The sequence below is a fragment of the Gasterosteus aculeatus genome, chromosome 1 (genome assembly GCF_964276395.1).
Source record: "Gasterosteus aculeatus chromosome 1, fGasAcu3.hap1.1, whole genome shotgun sequence".
NCBI classification, from domain to species: Eukaryota; Metazoa; Chordata; class Actinopteri; order Perciformes; family Gasterosteidae; genus Gasterosteus; species Gasterosteus aculeatus.
This window is the reverse complement of record NC_135688.1, coordinates 30,937,120-30,956,452: the sequence shown is the minus strand read 5'-3', so window position 1 is coordinate 30,956,452 and position 19,333 is coordinate 30,937,120. Positions and strand designations below refer to the sequence as shown.

The 19,333-nt window shown below is 43.3% G+C and overlaps 3 protein-coding genes across 13 annotated transcripts in view; 2 read left to right on the top strand and 1 right to left on the bottom strand.

The window, feature by feature from the left end:
• The window catches only part of rgn (regucalcin), a 5,440-nt gene extending 3,456 nt beyond the window's left edge, over window positions 1–1,984 (top strand). For 3 of the 4 annotated variants that reach the window (XM_040193236.2, XM_040193252.2, XM_040193246.2), the window contains exon 8: window positions 297–607. In XM_040193236.2, coding sequence (XP_040049170.2) covers window positions 297–347 — 51 coding nt within the window. In that variant the 3' untranslated portion in view covers window positions 348–607. Of the gene's footprint in view, window positions 1–296; window positions 608–1,217 lie in introns of those variants that run through there. The other variant, XM_078103550.1, reaches the window with a different exon arrangement.
• On the bottom strand, window positions 956–13,193 carry fmnl2b (formin-like 2b). 4 transcript variants are annotated; one of them, XM_078103333.1, is made up of 28 exons: window positions 12,528–13,193; window positions 11,654–11,737; window positions 11,019–11,099; window positions 10,626–10,702; window positions 10,422–10,505; window positions 10,145–10,288; window positions 9,940–10,066; window positions 9,714–9,790; window positions 8,808–8,901; window positions 8,552–8,626; window positions 8,103–8,213; window positions 7,816–7,965; window positions 7,585–7,686; window positions 7,138–7,358; window positions 6,885–6,988; window positions 6,521–6,700; window positions 6,261–6,281; window positions 5,906–6,030; window positions 5,418–5,620; window positions 4,489–4,723; window positions 4,047–4,115; window positions 3,425–3,505; window positions 3,071–3,200; window positions 2,813–2,973; window positions 2,551–2,652; window positions 2,340–2,435; window positions 2,070–2,193; window positions 956–1,981 (listed from the first exon to the last, which is right to left on the bottom strand). In XM_078103333.1, the coding sequence occupies exons 1-28, from the start codon at window positions 12,642–12,644 to the stop codon at window positions 1,893–1,895; spliced, it is 3,264 nt and encodes a 1,087-aa protein (XP_077959459.1). In that variant the 5' UTR covers window positions 12,645–13,193; the 3' UTR covers window positions 956–1,892. The 4 variants fall into 4 exon arrangements, with proteins under 4 accessions (XP_077959459.1, XP_077959460.1, XP_077959448.1 ...); XM_078103334.1 differs by lacking the exon at window positions 6,261–6,281; XM_078103322.1 differs by having other exon boundaries at window positions 10,422–10,702; window positions 12,528–12,982.
• LOC120829235 (cyclin-dependent kinase 5 activator 2) lies at window positions 8,326–17,800 on the top strand. 5 transcript variants are annotated; one of them, XM_040193214.2, is made up of 4 exons: window positions 8,326–8,936; window positions 14,688–15,301; window positions 16,160–16,297; window positions 16,624–17,800. In XM_040193214.2, the coding sequence occupies exons 2-4, from the start codon at window positions 14,930–14,932 to the stop codon at window positions 17,056–17,058; spliced, it is 945 nt and encodes a 314-aa protein (XP_040049148.2). In that variant the 5' UTR covers window positions 8,326–8,936; window positions 14,688–14,929; the 3' UTR covers window positions 17,059–17,800. The 5 variants fall into 5 exon arrangements, with proteins under 5 accessions (XP_040049148.2, XP_040049140.2, XP_077959654.1 ...); XM_040193206.2 differs by having other exon boundaries at window positions 8,795–8,936; window positions 14,704–15,301; XM_078103528.1 differs by lacking the exon at window positions 8,326–8,936 and adding an exon at window positions 11,992–13,011 and having other exon boundaries at window positions 14,704–15,301.
• The last annotated feature ends 1,533 nt before the right edge of the window (window positions 17,801–19,333 follow it).

Here is a 19,333-nt window from a genome sequence, read left to right as displayed (position 1 = left end):
AATTAGGGGTTAGGTGTCTTATTCAGAGCAGCCGGGGCTTGAACCACCAACCTTGCGGTTCCCAAGGCACCCTCTCTACCTCTGCGCCACGTCGACCCCTCACTCACTTGTTCCACCAACTCACCTGTATCACTCCCCTGTGCAACCCAATCACTCTAACCCAGGTCTATCACTGACTCACCTGTACTATAGACTAATCCGTATCAGTCACTCACCATTACTTACTCGCCTGTATCACAAGCTCACCTGTACCAACAACACACCTGTACCACCAATTTGTGTTTGTTTTTTTACAGGTGACAGGACTTGGCGTCAAAGGTCAGCCTTCGAATGCTTTCTCTGGATGATCACTTGTCACTCGACAGTTTTTTTTGTAGGAAGAGATTAATTAACCGAAGTGATTAATTAATGATGTTGTTTTACAGCATTTTAAGAACGCAGATAAAATGAATGAGTCAGGAAAAAAATGAATAGCAAATCAGGTCAAGTGAATTAAGTATTACGCCTAAATGTGCCGTAGAATAATTTGTAAAATTATATGAAGTGGCCTTACATATATCAAAAACTAAGTATAAATAAACTATGTGTCTTATACACTTTTGCAACTTAGCATATTTTGTCTTTGTTGAATTTGTTTTGCTCATTAGTCTCAGCTTCTTTTGTTTGGTAATTCAGTGTTAATATGGCAACCAGACCAGATACGGTTGTTTGAGTTCTTTGTGTTAATGAATAATTTAGTTTATTTGAAGCATCTTAATGTTGGTTATATTTATTATTAATATATATTTAGTTATATTTATAGTTTTAAATTGTAGTATAGTGTCGTCTTTATATTAAACTCAATACATGTGTTTAATTTAATCACATTATTAATTGTCTTGATATTATTGAGATTGTGTTAATATAAAGCTCATATTAATACGTAGCTTTATATTAATCTAAAGGGACAGTATTATCACATAGACGGTTTTGTTTTATTTAAAGCAATAAGTGCAGAATCACAACAAACAAACAATCACATGTTTCTAGAAAATGTCTGTACACGTAGAAAATGTTGTGCTGTCTCTCTTGTTTTGTTTTACCTTGAAATGATATTTTACGTTCTTTCATGATAACGGTAAAGGGGGAGTTGATGAGGTGTTGATTCTGGACTAGATACGTGATGCTAGACTATAGAATACTGGAGGACAACAACCGTCTGTGCTTCTCCATCCAAGCTTAGGGACTCAGAAGGTCTTTAGGAAGAACCCTCCGTGGGGACTCCGGAAGGTCTCTAAGGAGTTGGGAGTCCATAAGGTCTTTAAGGATAACCCTTCAAGTCTCAGGTTGAGCAGGACCCTCCACGGAGTCTCCGGACCGTCTCTTACAAGTGGGTCCTGAATCAACAGAATGAAGAGCTTCTTTAATGAATCGTGAATCAGGTCAGTTCATTGTCTCTTTACCTCCAACCAATTGGATTCATGCTGGTCAAAGTGTGTCCTTGTGCTGTCTGCTAGTGTGGCTCAGGTGATGGCTCGCGGGCTAACGGCAGCAGTTGCGAGGAGATGATTAAAAGGGGCGGGTACAGGAGGTGACATGGTCGATGAGTGTCTTGACCTTGTGAAACACTTGAAGGAGCTTGAAGAAAAACACAAACCTAAGAAACTGTTCTCCATTAAACATAGTAGAAAACAACAAGGGGAAAGGAGCAGAACCGTGTACAAGATCCATGTAAATACACCCAGAACCACCACAGAACTGGGGTTCTGTAACAGAGGACAGATCAGAGGTCAGGTCAGGTCACCGACAGACCAATAAGAACACACAGACCATGACATCATCACCTCACATCACTCAGGTTTTCAAAGTGCTAATTGGTCCCTCCAGTATTTTGCTGTGATTTAATCTCTCAATCAGTAGTGCTCCTCAGAGTGGGCGGGGTCACAGAAAAAGCGAGAGCTGCGTTTGGCTGATCGGGCCGTGAAAGGTACGGCTTTCAGAGCTGCGGGTGAGGAAGAAACAAAACAGAACTTGAGTTGCAGTTCACCTATCACGGTTTCCTCCGGGGTCACATGTGGTGATGTCTTTACCTGTGATGATGTCCTCGATGGCTCCATCCTTTCCTTCGTAAACATGGCGACTGTCTTTCCCTTGTTTTCGTCTGAGCTCTGTGAGAAGCTCCTGCTGCTGCCGCTTGCCCCTGTGGGAGGGAGACTGGAGAAGGAGGGAGGGAGGGGGGGGGTGGGGAGCAGATTATGAGGTCATAAATACTCATATCCCAGCCGCTATGTCATACTGCGAGCGAAGAGATGGTGAGAATCGACTGAGACCGGCCGCCTATGAGCTCGGCTGCGAGTCACCTTGCTCTCCTGCTCCTCCTGCTGGTCCTCTTGCTCCATCTTCTCGAGTAGTATTTGTTCTTGACGCCTCCTTTGCTCATTTTCCTCCTCTGCCAGCTGTAGATACACAAATACAGAAGCTCACTCTTTGAATACTCAACGACCCCGTGTTGAGACAGCCATGTCCGTACACAACGCCACCCGTGTAGGAGGTGGTGCCCGACTCACTCACCCTGTATGCCTTAATGAAGCGAACAAAGATGGGGAAGAACACCGATGGCGGCATCGTCTTTGAACTCTCTCCGAAAAATTTGACCACATCTTCAAAAGCATCCTGATGGAAATCCAGACAAAATGTATGGTTTATCAAAAAGTAGGATTAGTAATGATGGATCAGTGATGTCATCGGCATCAATAAAATGTAAATAATGTGTCATTATCAAAGATTCATATTAAAGCAGCAGCTAACCACCACCATGATGTGCGTGTCTCACCTCAGCGATGCGGGCGTCCTCCAGCAGTTTGCTAAGTCGGGATTCGTGTCTGCTGATGAAATCCTTTAGAATAGCGTTGTGTTGGACACTGAACTCTCTCCAGGTGAGCTCCATGCCGCGCTGCAGCTCCTTCACATCACACAGCACGTTCTCTAGACTCACTGCACAGGGGAGGACAGGTGAGAGAAGAAGACTAATGAGGACGGAAGACTGGTGAGGGCGGAGTCTGTGGTGGAGTGCTCTGATTGGATGACTTACCTGCTGCAGCCTTGTCCACATAGTGAAGCTCGTTGTAGAACAAACACTTTGCAGGATATTTGTCTCTCACCACGTTGGCGATGTAATGAAGTAACGTCTGTTTCCTGTCTGTGGACTTGGTCTCCAGGAGCTGAAACACAAACACAATGTTAAATGGCTTGACCTAACCTCAGTTAAGTTAACCTAACTAATGCTAACCGGTAACAGTAGATGAGGTTTGTATATAAATGAACATGCTGCCATAATTGATCACTGTATCCGTTTTTGTGTATCTGTCTGTCCATCTCTTTGTCTCCGTCTCTCTATCTGGTCTGTCTCAGTTTCTCTCTGTCGGTCCGTCTCTCTGTTAGTTACCAGGTCTAGACTCTGCAGCTTGAATCCGTACACTGCTCCTCTCTTACTGCTGTTCATGTAGTTCCCCAAAGCCAAAATGATCTACACAAAGGAAGGTATGTTAGTAAGTTTCACTCTCAATTCTCCGATCATGTATACAGATGTATTCATACATTTTATATATATATATATATATATATATATATATATATATATATACACATACATTAAAGGCATATGAACATATTGGATCCTCGTGTTTTATCTGAAATAAAGATCAGTGTCATAGCAGTGATTGTGTTTTTATATCACAACTATGAACCCTAGTGAATGATTCATGCGTGATAGTATTATTAGATCATTAACACATTAATAGTACACTTCCATCATACATTGACTTCATGAGTCATACTTTTATGTTAACTGATTTATATTTGTTTTATATCTATAACATATTTATGGTGTATTTACTTCTGAAATAACAAATTTATAGTTTATATACTTTTGTAATAGCATATTTATAGGTTATATTTCTGTGATAATATATTTTGAGTTTATATATTTATATAATGATAATCTATATAGTTTATTAAATGTATATACTTAAATAATAATGAGTACTTGTATAGTAGCACAGACTGACCTCCAGGATCTTCTTGAGCTTCTGAGATGATTTGATAGAAACTGAAGCTGCGATCATGGCGTGAAGTTGCTAAGAGAAAACAACACCCAAAGAGGTCATTAATTGCTATACTTGTCTGTCTGTATCTCTTTCTGTCTGTATGTCTGTCTAACTGTGTGTCTGTATCTCTACCCATCTCCCCCTCAGTGGTGGCCGGTGGAAAATCCTCTAGGTAGGGCTGTCCAATTCATTTCAGCAAATATTACTAGGTACATTCCATATTTCAAAAACACAAATATGGACATTTTTTATGAATATTATCTCTTTTTCTTTTGGTCTTAAAGAGGGGCGCTTCAGGTGGGCGACGCCCCATTACCCTCTCTTTGCCACTCTTCTGCCACTACTTGTGTGTCTCTCTGCCTGTGTGTCTCTACCTATGTGTCTCTCTACTTTTCTGTCTTACCGGGGTTAACATCTGCACATTGTCTGCGAAGTTGCCCATGAAGGTCATGATGGACATGCGCTGGTTGAGTCTCTCAATGCGACTGAACTGCATCATGAACCTGTCCTCGTCACTCAGAGCCTCGGGAGGCTTTCTATCCCTCTCGTATTGCCGTAGAAGTTTCACCTCTGCTTCAGTGGGCAGGAAACGCATGAGGCACTCGACAAAGTCGACTCGCACGGTGCGAAGGTCAAACCTGTGGAGACACACAAAGGGTTAATATATAGTACATATATGTACATGCATATATATAATCATGTTTTTAATCTAGGTTGTTATAGAAAATAAGTCACACTCTACGGTCATTGGTTATTAATAACTAAATACAAGTTATATTCATAAAATATATACACGTTATATATGTATACACAGTACTTTGCATTAATATTCATCCCACTTGGACTTTCTTCATTTTGTCATGGTATTCCCACAGATTCAAATCTATTTTGTTTGGATGTTATGTAATGGACCAACACGAAATGGTCCATCGTCTGGAAGCCATCTTTTCAAAAACATGTAAAAATCAAAATCGGAAAGGTTTTGAGTACATATGTATTCAACCTCATTACTGTAAAAAAAAGATATAGTGCGACCATTTGCAAGTCACATACTTAGTGAATGTGGTCCACATGTCTGCTATTTAAGGTTTTTACTTGTTACTGGTATTCATAGAGGTGGTTTACTGGTTACTGGTAGAGTATCTTTACTTGTTTCTTGCAGAGTTGTTTTACTTGTTTCGGTTGGGATGGTTCTACTCCTGTGACTCGTCACTTTATTCAACCCATGTTACTTGTTATGGATTACTTGTTGGTATTACTTGTGTTCTTGTTACTGGTTCTTTTTGGTATTCACACCTGTGTTGTTGTTATTGTTGTTTATGGTGGACTTACGTGTGGATGGCGCGACAGATGACCTCAGGCCCCTGGCCGGCCTTTCTTAAAGTGATGGCCAGGTTCTTAGACCGGTTGGCCTCCAGCAGAGATACTTTGGATGGAGCTTTTTGAGGAACTTTCTGTCTGGACAAAGTCAAGTCCACTGCTGGACCCTGAGCCTTTGTTTTAAACATCTCCTCAAACTCCTCCACGTTTAGGTCCTGAGAGAAAGATATTTACAGGAAGAGAGAGACCGGCTAAACCCTTTTACAACATTCTCAGGAATAAAAGAGTCAACTTTAAATATCAGGTGAAACTCTGGCCAAAGTATAGATAAGACCTTTATTTACCAAGGAGGTGTCATTTAGATTAAGATTGTGTTTACTCTGTCAACAACTTACTTGTCAACAACAACTGACAACAGTTTTATTATAAATATTAATTTTTACTCTTGTAAAAACCCACATTGGAATGTAAATAATTTGAATACTTTAATGTAATTGTACCTGCAGGATAGCCTCGTCGTCGATGTCGTTAAAGACGGTCCCGTTTATCTGACTCGGTTTAAGGGCGACCCAGTTCAACACAGGCATCCTAAACTTGGTCTGGATTGGCTTCTTTATTTTCACCGCTGTACATCAGGGAGGCAAACCGGTGATCAGAGACACAGGTAGTCGCCTACACATCAGATTTACTTTGAGAAGGATTACGTCTACATTGTGTTCAGACTGAATCTGAGGTCATATTTCACTTTGGTCTTTAGGCTTTGACAATAGCTGATGAAGGAATGATAGACGGACGGAGGAGTATGTAGGATTGTTACGAAATATGATACCGGTAAAATGTAAGATTGTAACGTACAGAACAACTTAAGAGGACCCTCTGCCAGCAGAATGAAAGAAAGAACATGTTAGTGTTATGAAACGTGTCATTTAACATGATAACGGACAGTTCTTGATTGTGATTGGCTGGAAGGGGAAACCCAACCCCTGTGACTCACCGACAACAAAAACAAAGAAATGGTTAACAGTAGTGACTTAGGAGCATTTTAGTATTCTGTAAGGAGAGGACGCATCACAAATATGTTAAAATGTATATTAATGCTGCTTGTTCAGTCTCACCTGCAAGTCCCGAGTTAAAGATCACTGTAGGTGACCCACCTGAACCTGGAAGAGGGGGGGCAACAGGGGGAGGAGGGGGGGGGTTGGGGGCAGAGGAAGAGAGCTCGCTGGTCCGACATGGTGGAGGAGGTGGAGGAGGAGGAACGGGTGGGGGGGGTGCCTGGTAGGACCCATTGAGCACTTTAAAGACAAAGAGAAGAAATAATTCAAACAGGTGATGTATTTGTTCCTGTTATACTAACGTTTATCCTTCAGTCATGTCATAGGGCAGCACTTGTAGTTTTTGATGACTTGAGGAGCAATTTGGTTTATTTGGCGCAGTTGGACCTTGTTTGTTACTGAGAATGGTGGAGCTGAAACTCACCTGTGCCCGGCATTGGGAGAGGAGGAGGTGGAGGGGGCGGGACTGGCATCCCTGGAGCTCCCACCATTGCTGGTCCCATGTTGTGATAGGCTACGGTCTCTGGACTGTCGAAATAAATACGCTAATTAATCAACTACTACCATCAGTCTTTGGTTCTCAATTCTTATTTGGATGTTTTTCCATCTTTAAGCGACGTAGACGTACAGTTCAGTAGTTTGTGTGTGACAGTGGAGGGAACAGGCATGTCTCTTACCTGGGGGACAGGTTAGGACAAAGGGGAGGTGAGGGGGAGGCAGAGTCCCCGACTCCCCCATCTCCTTCACCTCTCGTGGGCTGAGGAGCTCCGGGTCCTCCGGCCTGCTGGGCCTCCTGAGCCTGTCGCTCCAGACGACTCTGACGGCGGATCGTCTGATCCTTCTCCCGAACGATCCGCCGCAAGGTGTGCACCTGGGAGTTGGTGCTGGCATACGACTCCTGCGCATGTGAGCAGTGTTTTTTGAGTAGGAATAGGTGGAAAGCAGAAGGAACAATCTCATTGTTTTTCAACCTTAAATATTTTCTCCTTTTCTTTGTTATGGTAAAGAAACCAAAATCAATATTTTTAAAATGTCTCATTAGTTTCATTATACTAATGAGTGTCTGGTGTTCTGTTTCTATGCTGACCAAATGCTTGTGTGGTTTCCATGGCAACAACACTGACCCGGACATGGTCCAGCTCCTTGTTGGTTTGCATCAGCTGTTTCTCGAGTTCAACAATCTTAAGCATTGCTTCGTTCTCCACGTCCAGAAGACGCTCTGACATCTGAGAGAGAGAGAGATACACGTGGAGGTATGCGTCAGAAGCCAGCATGTCTGTCTAAATTTGTTTCTTCAATGTCTTTAATTGCATTCATTATCACCCCACCTCTGTCTCTTCACATGTCTGACTTACTGTTCCGATGCTCTCCTCCAGTTCCTCCACCCGTTCCAGAGCAGCCGTTTTGGTCTCGGCGTCTTCCAGCAGGGTCCCCACGTCGAACACGTTGTCGAGGTATGCCTGGATCTGAACCTGGAGCCTGTCACTCTCTGTGTGCTTCAGCCTCTGGTAGGGAGATGGGTAGAGAGAGACGGCCATTGAGACGGATAGTGAGACGAGTACAGAGACATGTGGGGGGCCAGCTTGTCTTAATCATCAGCCCTCATCCGATTAGCTGAGAGCAGTTCATGGGACCCCGTTACCTCCAGGTGCTCGTCCAGGTTCAGTTTGGTGAAGTCGTACTGGAGATGGACTCTGAAGTTCATGTCCTCCACCGAGTGAACCACAATGTTAATAAACTGCATGCAGGCCACCTACCAACCGTCAACACAGCAACAAACGCGAGGGGTTATTCACCTGCTTTGTGGTCATCTTGTAATATATATGTTATTTATAATATATATGTTTTAAAGTCTGGTTTTATAAATCTGAAAATCAAGTTACACTTAAACATTGCTTTTGAACTTTAGGGTGAAGACAGAGAAAATGTAATCAATAATCAGAATGTTGTGTTAACTACTAAATATACATAGACAGATCATACATAGATATTTGTTTTTAAATGTACATATATACATTTATTCTAATGCTCTAATGAAGGGTTAAAGCCATCAATGCTTTAACGGATTTAAAGCAGCACAGTAATTAATACCAAAAAGTCGATGTTGTCGTCTTCGTTCTTAAAATGTTCCATCAGCTTCTCAAAGCGCATCGACTCTGAGCACACCTGCAAGAGACCAGTCAAGGAGAGGTAATCAAGCAATACTTTAACACATTTTCCACCTGCTGGTATCTGAGGTCTGTGTGTACTGTGTGCTTAATACTGAAGTGTGTATGTGTATGGCATTGTATGATGCGTGTGTGTGTGTGTGTGTGTGTGTGTGTGAGAGAGAGAGAGAGAGGTTTACAGTTTTGAAGTGGTCGAAGGCTGACAGGATGATCTCATGTCCTCCTCTCACCAAACACACCGCCGCCAACAACTCCAACACCAGAGCCTTCGTCCTGACAGAGAGAGGGAGAGCGACGGATGAGCTGAGGTAATCATTTTGATAACAATACATTTTATTTACAACGCACTCCTCGTCAGGGATCGACAGAGAGAGCAGAGCGATCAAAATGAAGTAAATGTTAGTAAAAACATGGAAAAATTTAAGATACAGTAAAAACCGCCTTCCTGAATAGGCAGGTTTTTAGGCCACTATTAAACGAGTCCAGTGACTGCTCCCCTAAGTGGTCCTACTGACCTGTGGGACCTGTTGTACTGACCTGACGACCTGTGGTATAAATCTGGGGACCTGATGTACTGACCTGGGGTACCTATAGTACTGACCTGACGACCTGTGGTATAAACCTGGGACCTGTAGTACTGACCCGGGGTACCTGTTGTACTGAGCTGACGACCTGTGGTATAAACCTGGGACCTGTAGTACTGACCCGGGGTACCTGTTGTACTGAGCTGACGACCTGTGGTATAAATCTGGGGACCTGATGTACTGACCTGGGGTACCTATAGTACTGACCTGACGACCTGTGGTATAAACCTGGGACCTGTAGTACTGACCCGGGGTACCTGTTGTACTGAGCTGACGACCTGTGGTATAAACCTGGGACCTGTAGTACTGACCCGGGGTACCTGTTGTACTGAGCTGACGACCTGTGGTATAAACCTGGGACCTGTAGTACTGACCCGGGGTACCTGTTGTACTGAGCTGACGACCTGTGGTATAAACCTGGGACCTGTAGTACTGACCCGGGGTACCTGTTGTACTGAGCTGACGACCTGTGGTATAAACCTGGAGACCTGATGTACTGACCTGGGGTTCCTGTTGTTGAGGCTGAGGGCGATCTCGTTGACAGCGTGAGGGTGAGACATCACCATGTTGAATCCATACTAAGGAAGACGAGGACACAAATGAAGCTCTAGATTTAAAAAACCTTAGGTACGTTTCAATTTTACATGACAGGTGAAGCCAAAGGTCATATTATAGGTGAGGTGTTGTTGGCGTCATTTAAAGGTGATGAAGACAGGTATGGAGTTACCTGGTAGTTCATGATGGCTCTCAGGCACATCACGCAAACATGCACGTCGTCTTTCTTGCAGACCAGTCGTGAGTTCTTTAGAGTTCTGCGACTCGGCAGCGTGTTGGAGCGAGTCACCATTGCAGAGCTGCATGTACAAGCAGCTGGTTAGAGGACATTCTTTGCTAGCTGGTCCGAGGTCAGATATCAGCTCTATTCATGCTACCTGATGGAATGTCGAGCTGCTCTGGGCACAGAAGAGGACGGTGAGGGGAGGCTGCAGTCGCCATGGAGATCTTCTATGGACCGACTCCAGGGAGAGTCTATAGAGGAGACTTCCCCCCCGACCTCCGCCTGCTCTCCATCGAACCTGATCCCATTCGAGTATCAGTTGACTAACCCTCCTCCCATAACAATTGATAATATGACGTACTCGTATTTAAAGAATTCAAATGAATAGATTAACGTTTAACTAAAATCGCGTTCAAGTTGAACAGACTCACGTGACAGCGTATTGAGCAAATGACAAATACTCGACCAAAACGTCGAGACCTCGATTCTCCTCATTCAGGAACTCCCTGACCCACCTGTACAGCATCAGAGAGACAGATGAGTTATTGCAGAGACAGACAGACAGGTTGTCAAATAAAGAGACAGACTGGTCATCAGAGAAAGATAGACAGTCAAAAGCAGAGAGACAGACAGACCCGATGTGGTTTGTACGAAGCGAAATCTCAAGTTCCCTGAGCATCTGAGTTGACTCCTGGACTCTTCTTCTGAACTTCTACAGACAGACAGAGAAACAAACGGGTCCGTAACCGAAAGAGAGACGGACAGGTTGATGACAGAAAGGATCAATAATATATGTTTTAGTGGGGAACCTGTTTCATTACTCGCTATAAAATACTGACCGCTGTTGTAAACCATATACAAACTAAATTTCAATTCAATTCAATTCATTTTATTTTGTATAGCCAAAAATCGCAAATTACAAATTTGCCTCAGAGGGCTTTACAGTCTGTACACATACGACATCCTCTGTCCTGAAACCCACCATCGGCACAGGAAACCCTCACACAAAAACTCGTATCACACAATACCTTGCGAGTGACAGCCGGGTCCAGAAAGCCTCTGAGTTTCTGGATGTAGGTGTGCGGAGGGTTCTTCACCTGAAACCTCTCCTGCATCCCACAAAGACAATTCCATTCTCATGTGAATATTTTATCGTAATACGGTAATATTCATATTATATTTTAAATATATAATCTGTTTTTCTGACAATCGGTTTGTATACTACAGTAGTAGTTGTAATTTTAGCAACCCAGTCTCACAGCAAAACGTGTAATAGCTACGTTGTGGAACGTGGTATTCTCTCGCTTTTGGGGAGAAAGCATGACAATACAACGTTTCGTTTGCAACTAGGTCACGTGACTATCAACTTTCCCTCAGCTAAAAAATGTAGTATTGTCACGATTTTGGGGAGAAAGCGTGAGAATACCACGTTCCACAACGTAGCTATTACACGTTTTGCTGTGAGACTGGGTTGAATTTTAGAGGAAACAACATTTTTAGGTCGTGAAAATAACAGTCACTGTCTGTTGATATGATTAGATATCTTTATGATAATAATTAAAATATGACTGTTTTTAATGTAATGTATAAGAACCTCTTAACTCGACTAAAGAAAGGTTGTAGGAACACATTCAAACTCATGAACTTTATTAACACCACCCACCTGATCACAGATCAGCTCCCATTTCTTGTCGTTGTCATAGGAACGCAGCAGGCGCACCTTGTCAGGAGGCAGGTTCATCGAATTCTGGAATACAATTTTTACAGCTAATTTGCACAATAAATAGTTTAGGGCACACAGTTCACGTTCAAAAGAGAGCACTTTACAACCAGGATGTCTCTGGTTTGGCTTTTTGCCACTTCCTGCACAGTGAGATTCATTTCTAGTACGTTTGTTTATTTTGTATTGCTGGAATTGTGCAAATAAATGAAATAAAAATGGAAAAAAATGTCACCCCGCCTATCAAAAACCTTCAAACCGTAATCCCTAAACCCTTAACCTTTAGTCCCCTAAACCAGGACTCGTGATAAGGACTTTAACTGTCAGAATAAGATGTCAGTTTTTCCCCTACCATTGAACATTGAAGGGGACACCCTGACCCCTCCATACGCCTAACCCCCCCTCCCCCTCGCCCGAGAAAGAAAGTGGGCACGTGCGCACACTCGCCCCTGCGTGCCCGCAACGACATCTACCCCCACCTTGTCGGCCGGTCCGTTTGCCCGATTACCCCCTATGATCATTGACCAACAACCAGAATCTCAACATGAAGAAGCCAAAAACATGAAAGGAAAAAGTGTGATCTTTTGAACACCTATGGTTGTATATATATATATATATTGTATATATATATTTTAAAGCCCTCTGACAGACATTTGTGATTGATAAATGAAAAATTACCATCAGCTATCTGAGTCTGATCCATCATGAGTTCTGCTTTTGTCGCATATTTATAATACGGATACATTAATGTTCTTTACGTGTTACCTAGTCGGTTAAGTGTCTGTGTGTGTGAGAGACGGTGCGTGCGTGTATTTACCAGTGCGATGGAGAACCGCTCCTCTAGTTCGGCTGGGTCTGGCATCGGGAGTCGGACCGGAGCAGCTCTGGACCGGATCACCGCCAGCTGGGTCTCCATGCTCTCTGCATTCCCCATCACACGCGCACACCGACCACACACACACACCCAGTGAACACACCCACCTACAACAATACACACTCAACAGACGCACAGCGGAAGGATCATGTGGTCGGCCATCACACACTGACAGGCATACGGGCGGTGGAGGTGCAGAAGGCCTGTTTGTCTGGTCTGTCTCTCTCCTGTTGGTTTCCAGCCCGTCTGTCTCCTGTCAGTCTGTCGTCAGACGGCAAACGCCGCCTGTCTGTCTATCGCTCCGTCTGTCTGTGTGTCTCTTTGTCTCTCGTCCTCTCCGCCGATGAGGATGCTGCTGCTGCCGCCGCCGCCGCCGATGGAGATGATGAAGGTGACGATGAGGATGCTGATCCAGATGAATCAGTGCGTGCGTGTCTTTCCCTATGTGTTAATATGAAATGTGTGTGTGTGTGTGTGTGTGTGTGTGGTTGGTTGTGTGAGAGAGAGAGAGAGCGTGTCGCGGATCAGCCGGTTAATCCTCCCCCACATGAAGAAAGAAAGAGAGAGTCGGCCTCCTCCTCTTTGTCTCTCTCCCCCCCCCCCTCTCTCTCTCTCTCTCTCTCTCTCTCTCTCTCTCTCTCTCTCTCTCTCTCTCTCTCTCTCTCTCTCTCTCTCTCTCTCTCTCTCTCTCTCTCTCTCTCTCTCTCTCTCTCTCTCTCTCTCTCTCTCTCTCTCTCTCTCTCTCTCTCTCTCTCTCTCTGCTTACTCAGACAATGAGCCTTCTGCTGCCACAAGCTCCGCCCACTGCATGCACACACACACACACACAAACGGCAGAACATTAATAATAATAATGATTGTTATTATTGCGTGTTATATATTTCATAGTGTAAGAATCCAGCACACGTGTTTCAAAAATAAATGTAATTAGAATGTAAGCGGGGGGACTCTGTCGTCTGTGACGCTCAGTGGTAGAAGTACTAGACAGAATATATAGAGAACAGCTCCATCTGGAGGAGACCCAAGTGAACTGCAGATCACAAACTAAATTGGGGGAGAAAGTAAAGGGTCAAAGCATAAAGATAAACAATAAATTATGACGTTATATAAACTAAGCTAAACGTGTCCAGTAAGATTTTGTGAGTGAGTGAATTTTTTGATCACAGAAGTTTATTTTGATTTTGAATATAGAAAGAGTTTTAGTTCGATTTCTTCAATCAGGCAGATCAACTTTCTATAATTGTGATTTTAAGTAGTGCTGTCAACGTGCTGTGCTGTCAAAAATTAAAATAATTAATCACGATTAAACACATTTATGTCATAGTTCACTCAAAATTAATTGCTAATTTGTATCTATTCCAAATGTCCCTTCATTTATTCTTTTCCATAATTTTTATTTTATTTTAATGCTCTTAACACGGAAAAGTGGATTGGCTAGCTTTATGCAAATGTTTTTTTCATTGAAAAACAACATTGCCAAACAGGGCGGTACAAAATAAAAGTGCACATTTAGGGTTTTGTATGTAGTTGGAAATGATTTGCCTGAAAAAAAGGTTTTTACATGTTGATGTAAATGTAATATACGATCATGTGTGGGTATGCTGTCGAGCTGGAGTTTTTACTCCCAACAGATGAAGGACGGGTGCTGGATTTGTTTTTTTTTACATGTTTTGTGAGTGACATTTGTAGGACGTTGGCTGGGATAGACTCCAGCCCCCCTGCGACCCTGTGTGCAGGATTAGAAGTTTGACAATGGATGGGATGGATTTGTAGGACTGTCCCTCAAACAGGATCAAGTAGCTGGGTCACAAGATGTAAAGCAAAAAAACCCCAAGAAATTAAGCGAGAAAAAAATTGATGCCGTTAAAATGGGTTTCCGTTAACGCCGCTAATAACGCGTTTAACTGACAGCACTAATATTAAGTATTTAATAATGTAATAAATACTAATATTACTATAAAAATACAAAAACAATAATACATATATAGCAATGTCCAACACTAACAATGATGTTAATGTCAAAGATGTAATGATTACACTAATGATATTATCTTTAAAATAAAAATAACCACATCTCTGTTTCTATCATCGGCCTCACTGCAGCTTTAAACCTTTTCAGCACCAAGACAGCGTCTCTGCAGAACCCGCCCCTCTCTGGTCCAGTCCATCAGTCTGCGTCACAGAAGGACACAGCGACAAAGGCGAGGACACACTGGGCTGTCAGGCAGACAGGATGAAGCTGTAGACCGCTTTGATTGGTCTTCTTGATGGATTTTTGTCACTAACGGGTTGACAGACAAACAGACCCTCTGCTTCTGCAGAAAGGCAACTGGGTGGTGGTTGTCATGGGAACAGTGCTGTCACTGTCTCCGGCTAAAAGGCCGGAGAAGCTCGCGCTCCAGGAGCCTTATGAGTCCCTCAATGAGGAGGAGAAGAAGGAGCTGCAGGATGAGAAGGAGGAAGACAAGAAAAAGAGGAAGCGGCACCCGGTGCTGCTGCACGCGCTCCGGTGGAAGAAACGCCTTGCTGCCGCACGAGCCAAGAGGAACGGCGGGAAAAAGGGGAACCCCGTGGTGTCCCAGCATGTGCAGCGCGACCCTTCGGATCAGACCATTCACAGAGCCCCGGAGGCCGTTCACCGATCCAGGCCAGTCCTGGTACCCAGACCCGTTCCGGACCAGAGGTGCGTCATATCACCGCGGAGAGTAGTGGTGCAGGTGTGTTTAATCTCACTCCTTGAAATTGTAGATTCTCTTTCAAATTTGAAATGAATTGGGATTAAAAGGTTTTTTTCTAAAGATTAAATACGATAAATTAACAAGTAATCACTTTAGAAAGTGTTTATTTTAGGCGCTGCTGTTTAATTGTATTCTTTTTCAACACAAACTGCACACATTTGATCAGCTCCAAGGCTGAATTTCACCGGGTGGAACCACAGACTCTTCTTGCTGTCCTCGTGCATGTTCTGGGCACTGTCAGTCCTAAATGGTCTGCTTGACACTCATCCCCCTTCTGTTTGACACGTCGAGGAATTCCTCTTCGCGGTTTTCTGCTGTACATCACGTTTTTTTGTTTTTTTTTACTTCTAATGTAAAAAGCTCTCTCCATATTCAACTACCGTCTCGGTCTCTCCGATCTAACTGACTGCAGCCAGACTACTTAAAATATTTTATTGCATTAATTCTGGTCACATTAATCTCATATTGTAACGCATTAACTTTGACAGCCTTCATTTTTACATATAGGCACTTGCAAATGACCAGGTACTATTCTCCAGGTCTCCTCTCTTGTGGTCTTCTCTCCTTCACCCATCTCTCCTGGTCTCTTCTCCTATCCTCTGCTCCTTGTCTCCCCTGTCATGGTCTCTTCGTATTGTCCCCTCTGTCATGATCTCTTTCCCTTCTCTCCGCTGTTGTGGTCTGTTGTCTTTGTTTTCTCTCTTTTGGGGTCCCCTTCCCTTATGTCCTCTGCCAGGGTCTCTTCTCCTTGTCTCCTATCTTGTGGTCTCTTCTCCTGGTCTCTTCTCTCGTGGTGTGTTTTCTTTGTCACCTCTCCTTTTGTCCTTTCCTCTGCAGGCGTCCACAGGTGAACTCCTTCGTTGTCTTTCTGACTTCATGTGTCGGCGTTGTATCAAACTAAAGGAGCTGTCGTCCAATCAGATCGTCCTTTGGTTCAGAAATGTTGATGGAGCGCTGCTGGTTCAAGGCTGGCAGGTAGGTGTTTTAGTTACAAGTTCTAGTCCCCAGACCTCCGTATCTAGTACAAAGACCTCTATATCTAGTCGCCAGACCTCTACGTCTACTCCGAAGAACTCTTCATCTAGTACCCAGTGCTTGCATCTAGTTCCCATACCTCAATACCAAACCATGCTAGTGCTCGTCTTTGTCTTTGTCCTATTGTGTTTGTCCTGGTTGAAATATTTAGATATTTGTAGTAGTATTTGTTGTAGTATGAGCTTTACAAGGTACCTAGAGGCTCCTCATATATAGTTAAACTACTACTATTTCTGCATATCACTACGTTTCCTGTCCCCATGCAGGACCAGTGCTTCATCAGTCCGGCCAGTTTGGTGTTTGTGTACCTGTTATGCAGAGAGGCGGTCAACGAGGATGTGTCTTCAGAGCAGGAGCTCCACGCTACCTTCCTCACTTGTCTCTACCTGGCCTACTCCTACTTGGGCAATGAGATCTCGTACCCGCTGAAACCTTTCTTAGTGGAGGCCAGCCGCGATGCATTCTGGGAGCGAGCGCTGGTGCTGATTGACTGGTTGAGTGCTGACATGCTGCGAATCAACGCTGACCCACATTTCTTCACCGAGGTCTTTCAGGACCTGAAAAACCAGGGAGGATCAAGGCAGAAGAAGAAAGATGGTGAGAAGCAGGAGAAAAAAAGAGAGGACGACAGTCGAAAACTGAAAGTCAAGCGGGCGAAAGAGAATGAGGGAGGAGAACAAATTGATGGTCTGGATCGTTAGAGATGAAAAAGAAAGTGATATGGAGTAAAACAAAGTAACACATTAACATGTATTTGTTAATGAGAGCTCACTCTTGTGAACGAAACCGTCTGTACCTGCAGCGTTAACACAATCACCATGGCGACTGAAGTTCAGATGTCTCAACAGTTGGGTTGACTGTGACCTTTGACTTCCTGCTCAAAACAAAGTCAACATTGTATGGCATGCTCTCATTCAAACCAACAGTATCCTCTGAATCTAGAAGTAGATGAATTTCCATGGCAATTTGACACATAATCTCAATCCATAATTTGTTTCTTTGAATAGCTGAAGAAGAATTCATGTGTTAAGACGGAATGTATTTATTAATCACCATAGAGAGTAAACCCATCAGTTAAAGAACAGCTTAATTAAAGGATGTGACGTGAGATTGTAGTTGGTATCTAAGCTTCCGGGATCTCCAGGCTAGAGACTGTTGAGCAGGTCTTGAGGATCCTTCATTCTGGCTATCTATTTTAATAAGCTATAATTTGAAATAATTGACATGGTTCTGTTTACACTTTGATAAATAAATAGTCGGGATTAAATAATTGCAAAAGCCGAGATGAGAAGCAAACCAACGTGTTGTAACCTTGTGATCAGCTGATGTGAGTTTGATGTTTTCTGTCCCGTTTTCATGTCATAAGGCTGAATCTTACACCATTCTGGTTAACTGAAGTGTGCAAAGTGTTTTAATATAGAAATCCAACCACTCTCCTAACGACTCAAATGTCTGTCGCCTCTTATTTCCGGTGTCTTATTTCCACTGTCATGTGATCTGTGCTAGTCTCTCTTCTCTGACCCATCAATTCTGTTCTAAAATGTAGCCATATTTGATAAAATTATAATGGTTGGTCCATGCGTCTTGTTGTGCAACAGTCTATAACTATTCAAAAGTTTGTGCTTTGCTTCTAAAAAATGTGTGTCTATAACTTATACCCAGTCAGTGCTTCACTGAAAAAAAGGATAGATGGGAAAACTTAATTGAATTACTTGAATTGATATCACACAAATGACGAATAACACAATTGCTTCAAGTCAGATGCATGTAATCTTTTCTCCTTTTTAAAATCAATAGTTTGCATAATTCCACCGGAAATTGGTGGTGATTCCACTTAAAGTTCCCAGTTGTTCCAACTCAATTATTTGCTGGGCAAATGATACTGCAGCTTTACAACCTGGGACAGGGATTGGGAATGAAAATCACAGTTTTACAAGCACCTTTGAAATTACATTACATGTCATTTAGCTCACGCTTTTATTCAAACATGGGTGTCAAATTCTGGCCCGCCGTGAAATTATATTTGGCCCGCGAGGCAATATCAAATTACTATTAGAGCTGCCCGCCGGTATTATACAGCAGCGGTGCATTCACCGCTAATACTACAAATCCCATAATGCTCTGCTGTCAATCAGGACAGGACCCAGACATCTCCTCTGTGTCAGTAGCGACCCGTGCTTCGGCAGGAAGCCCCCGCTCACCCCGCCTCCCCCGAGCTGCGTGAGGAAACACGTCAGTTTCTGCAAAGCAAAGGGAAGAACACCGCTGAGCTCCGGGAGCAAACGTTTCTGTGGGACATCTCCAGCATCTCGGTGCGCTGCACCTGCAGCTGCATCGTCACAGACATGCACGCAGCAGTGAGAGCTTTTAAAACTAAACTCCAAATGGAGCTGATTGAGCTCCAGTGCAACGATACACTGAAGTCAAAGTATGATGCTGTTGGCGCCGCACAGGTTCCACAATTCATCCCTGACACAACGCCTCAGCTCCGCACCCGAGCTCAATCGCTCTCCATGTTCGGCAGCACTGATCTATGTGAGCAACGTTTCTCCTTGATGAAGATGATGAAAACATCTCACAGGAGACGTCTGACTGATGAACACTTTCGTTCCTGACTGAGGGTTTCCTCAGCTCAGAGCCTGAGCCCAGACATTGATGAACTATGCAAGAAAATGCCAGGTATCTGGCTCGGGCACATCAGACTAGATCAGTGTGTCGCAAACTGAGCAATAATTAACGTTTTCTTTATGCGCTTTTTCTTGCTATTCCAAGGCCTGAATTATTGATTGATTGATTCATTGTAATTATTTTATTTTCAAATTTATTAGCCTGTGGAAAAAGTTTATTTTGATATTTACCTCAGGAAACTGCAAATAGAAAAGAGGCATGCAATCTTTATTTAAACTTTACTTAATAGGCCATTGATATGTTTTTTAAAATTTGAAATTCGATTTTGCATGTCTACACTATTAAGTT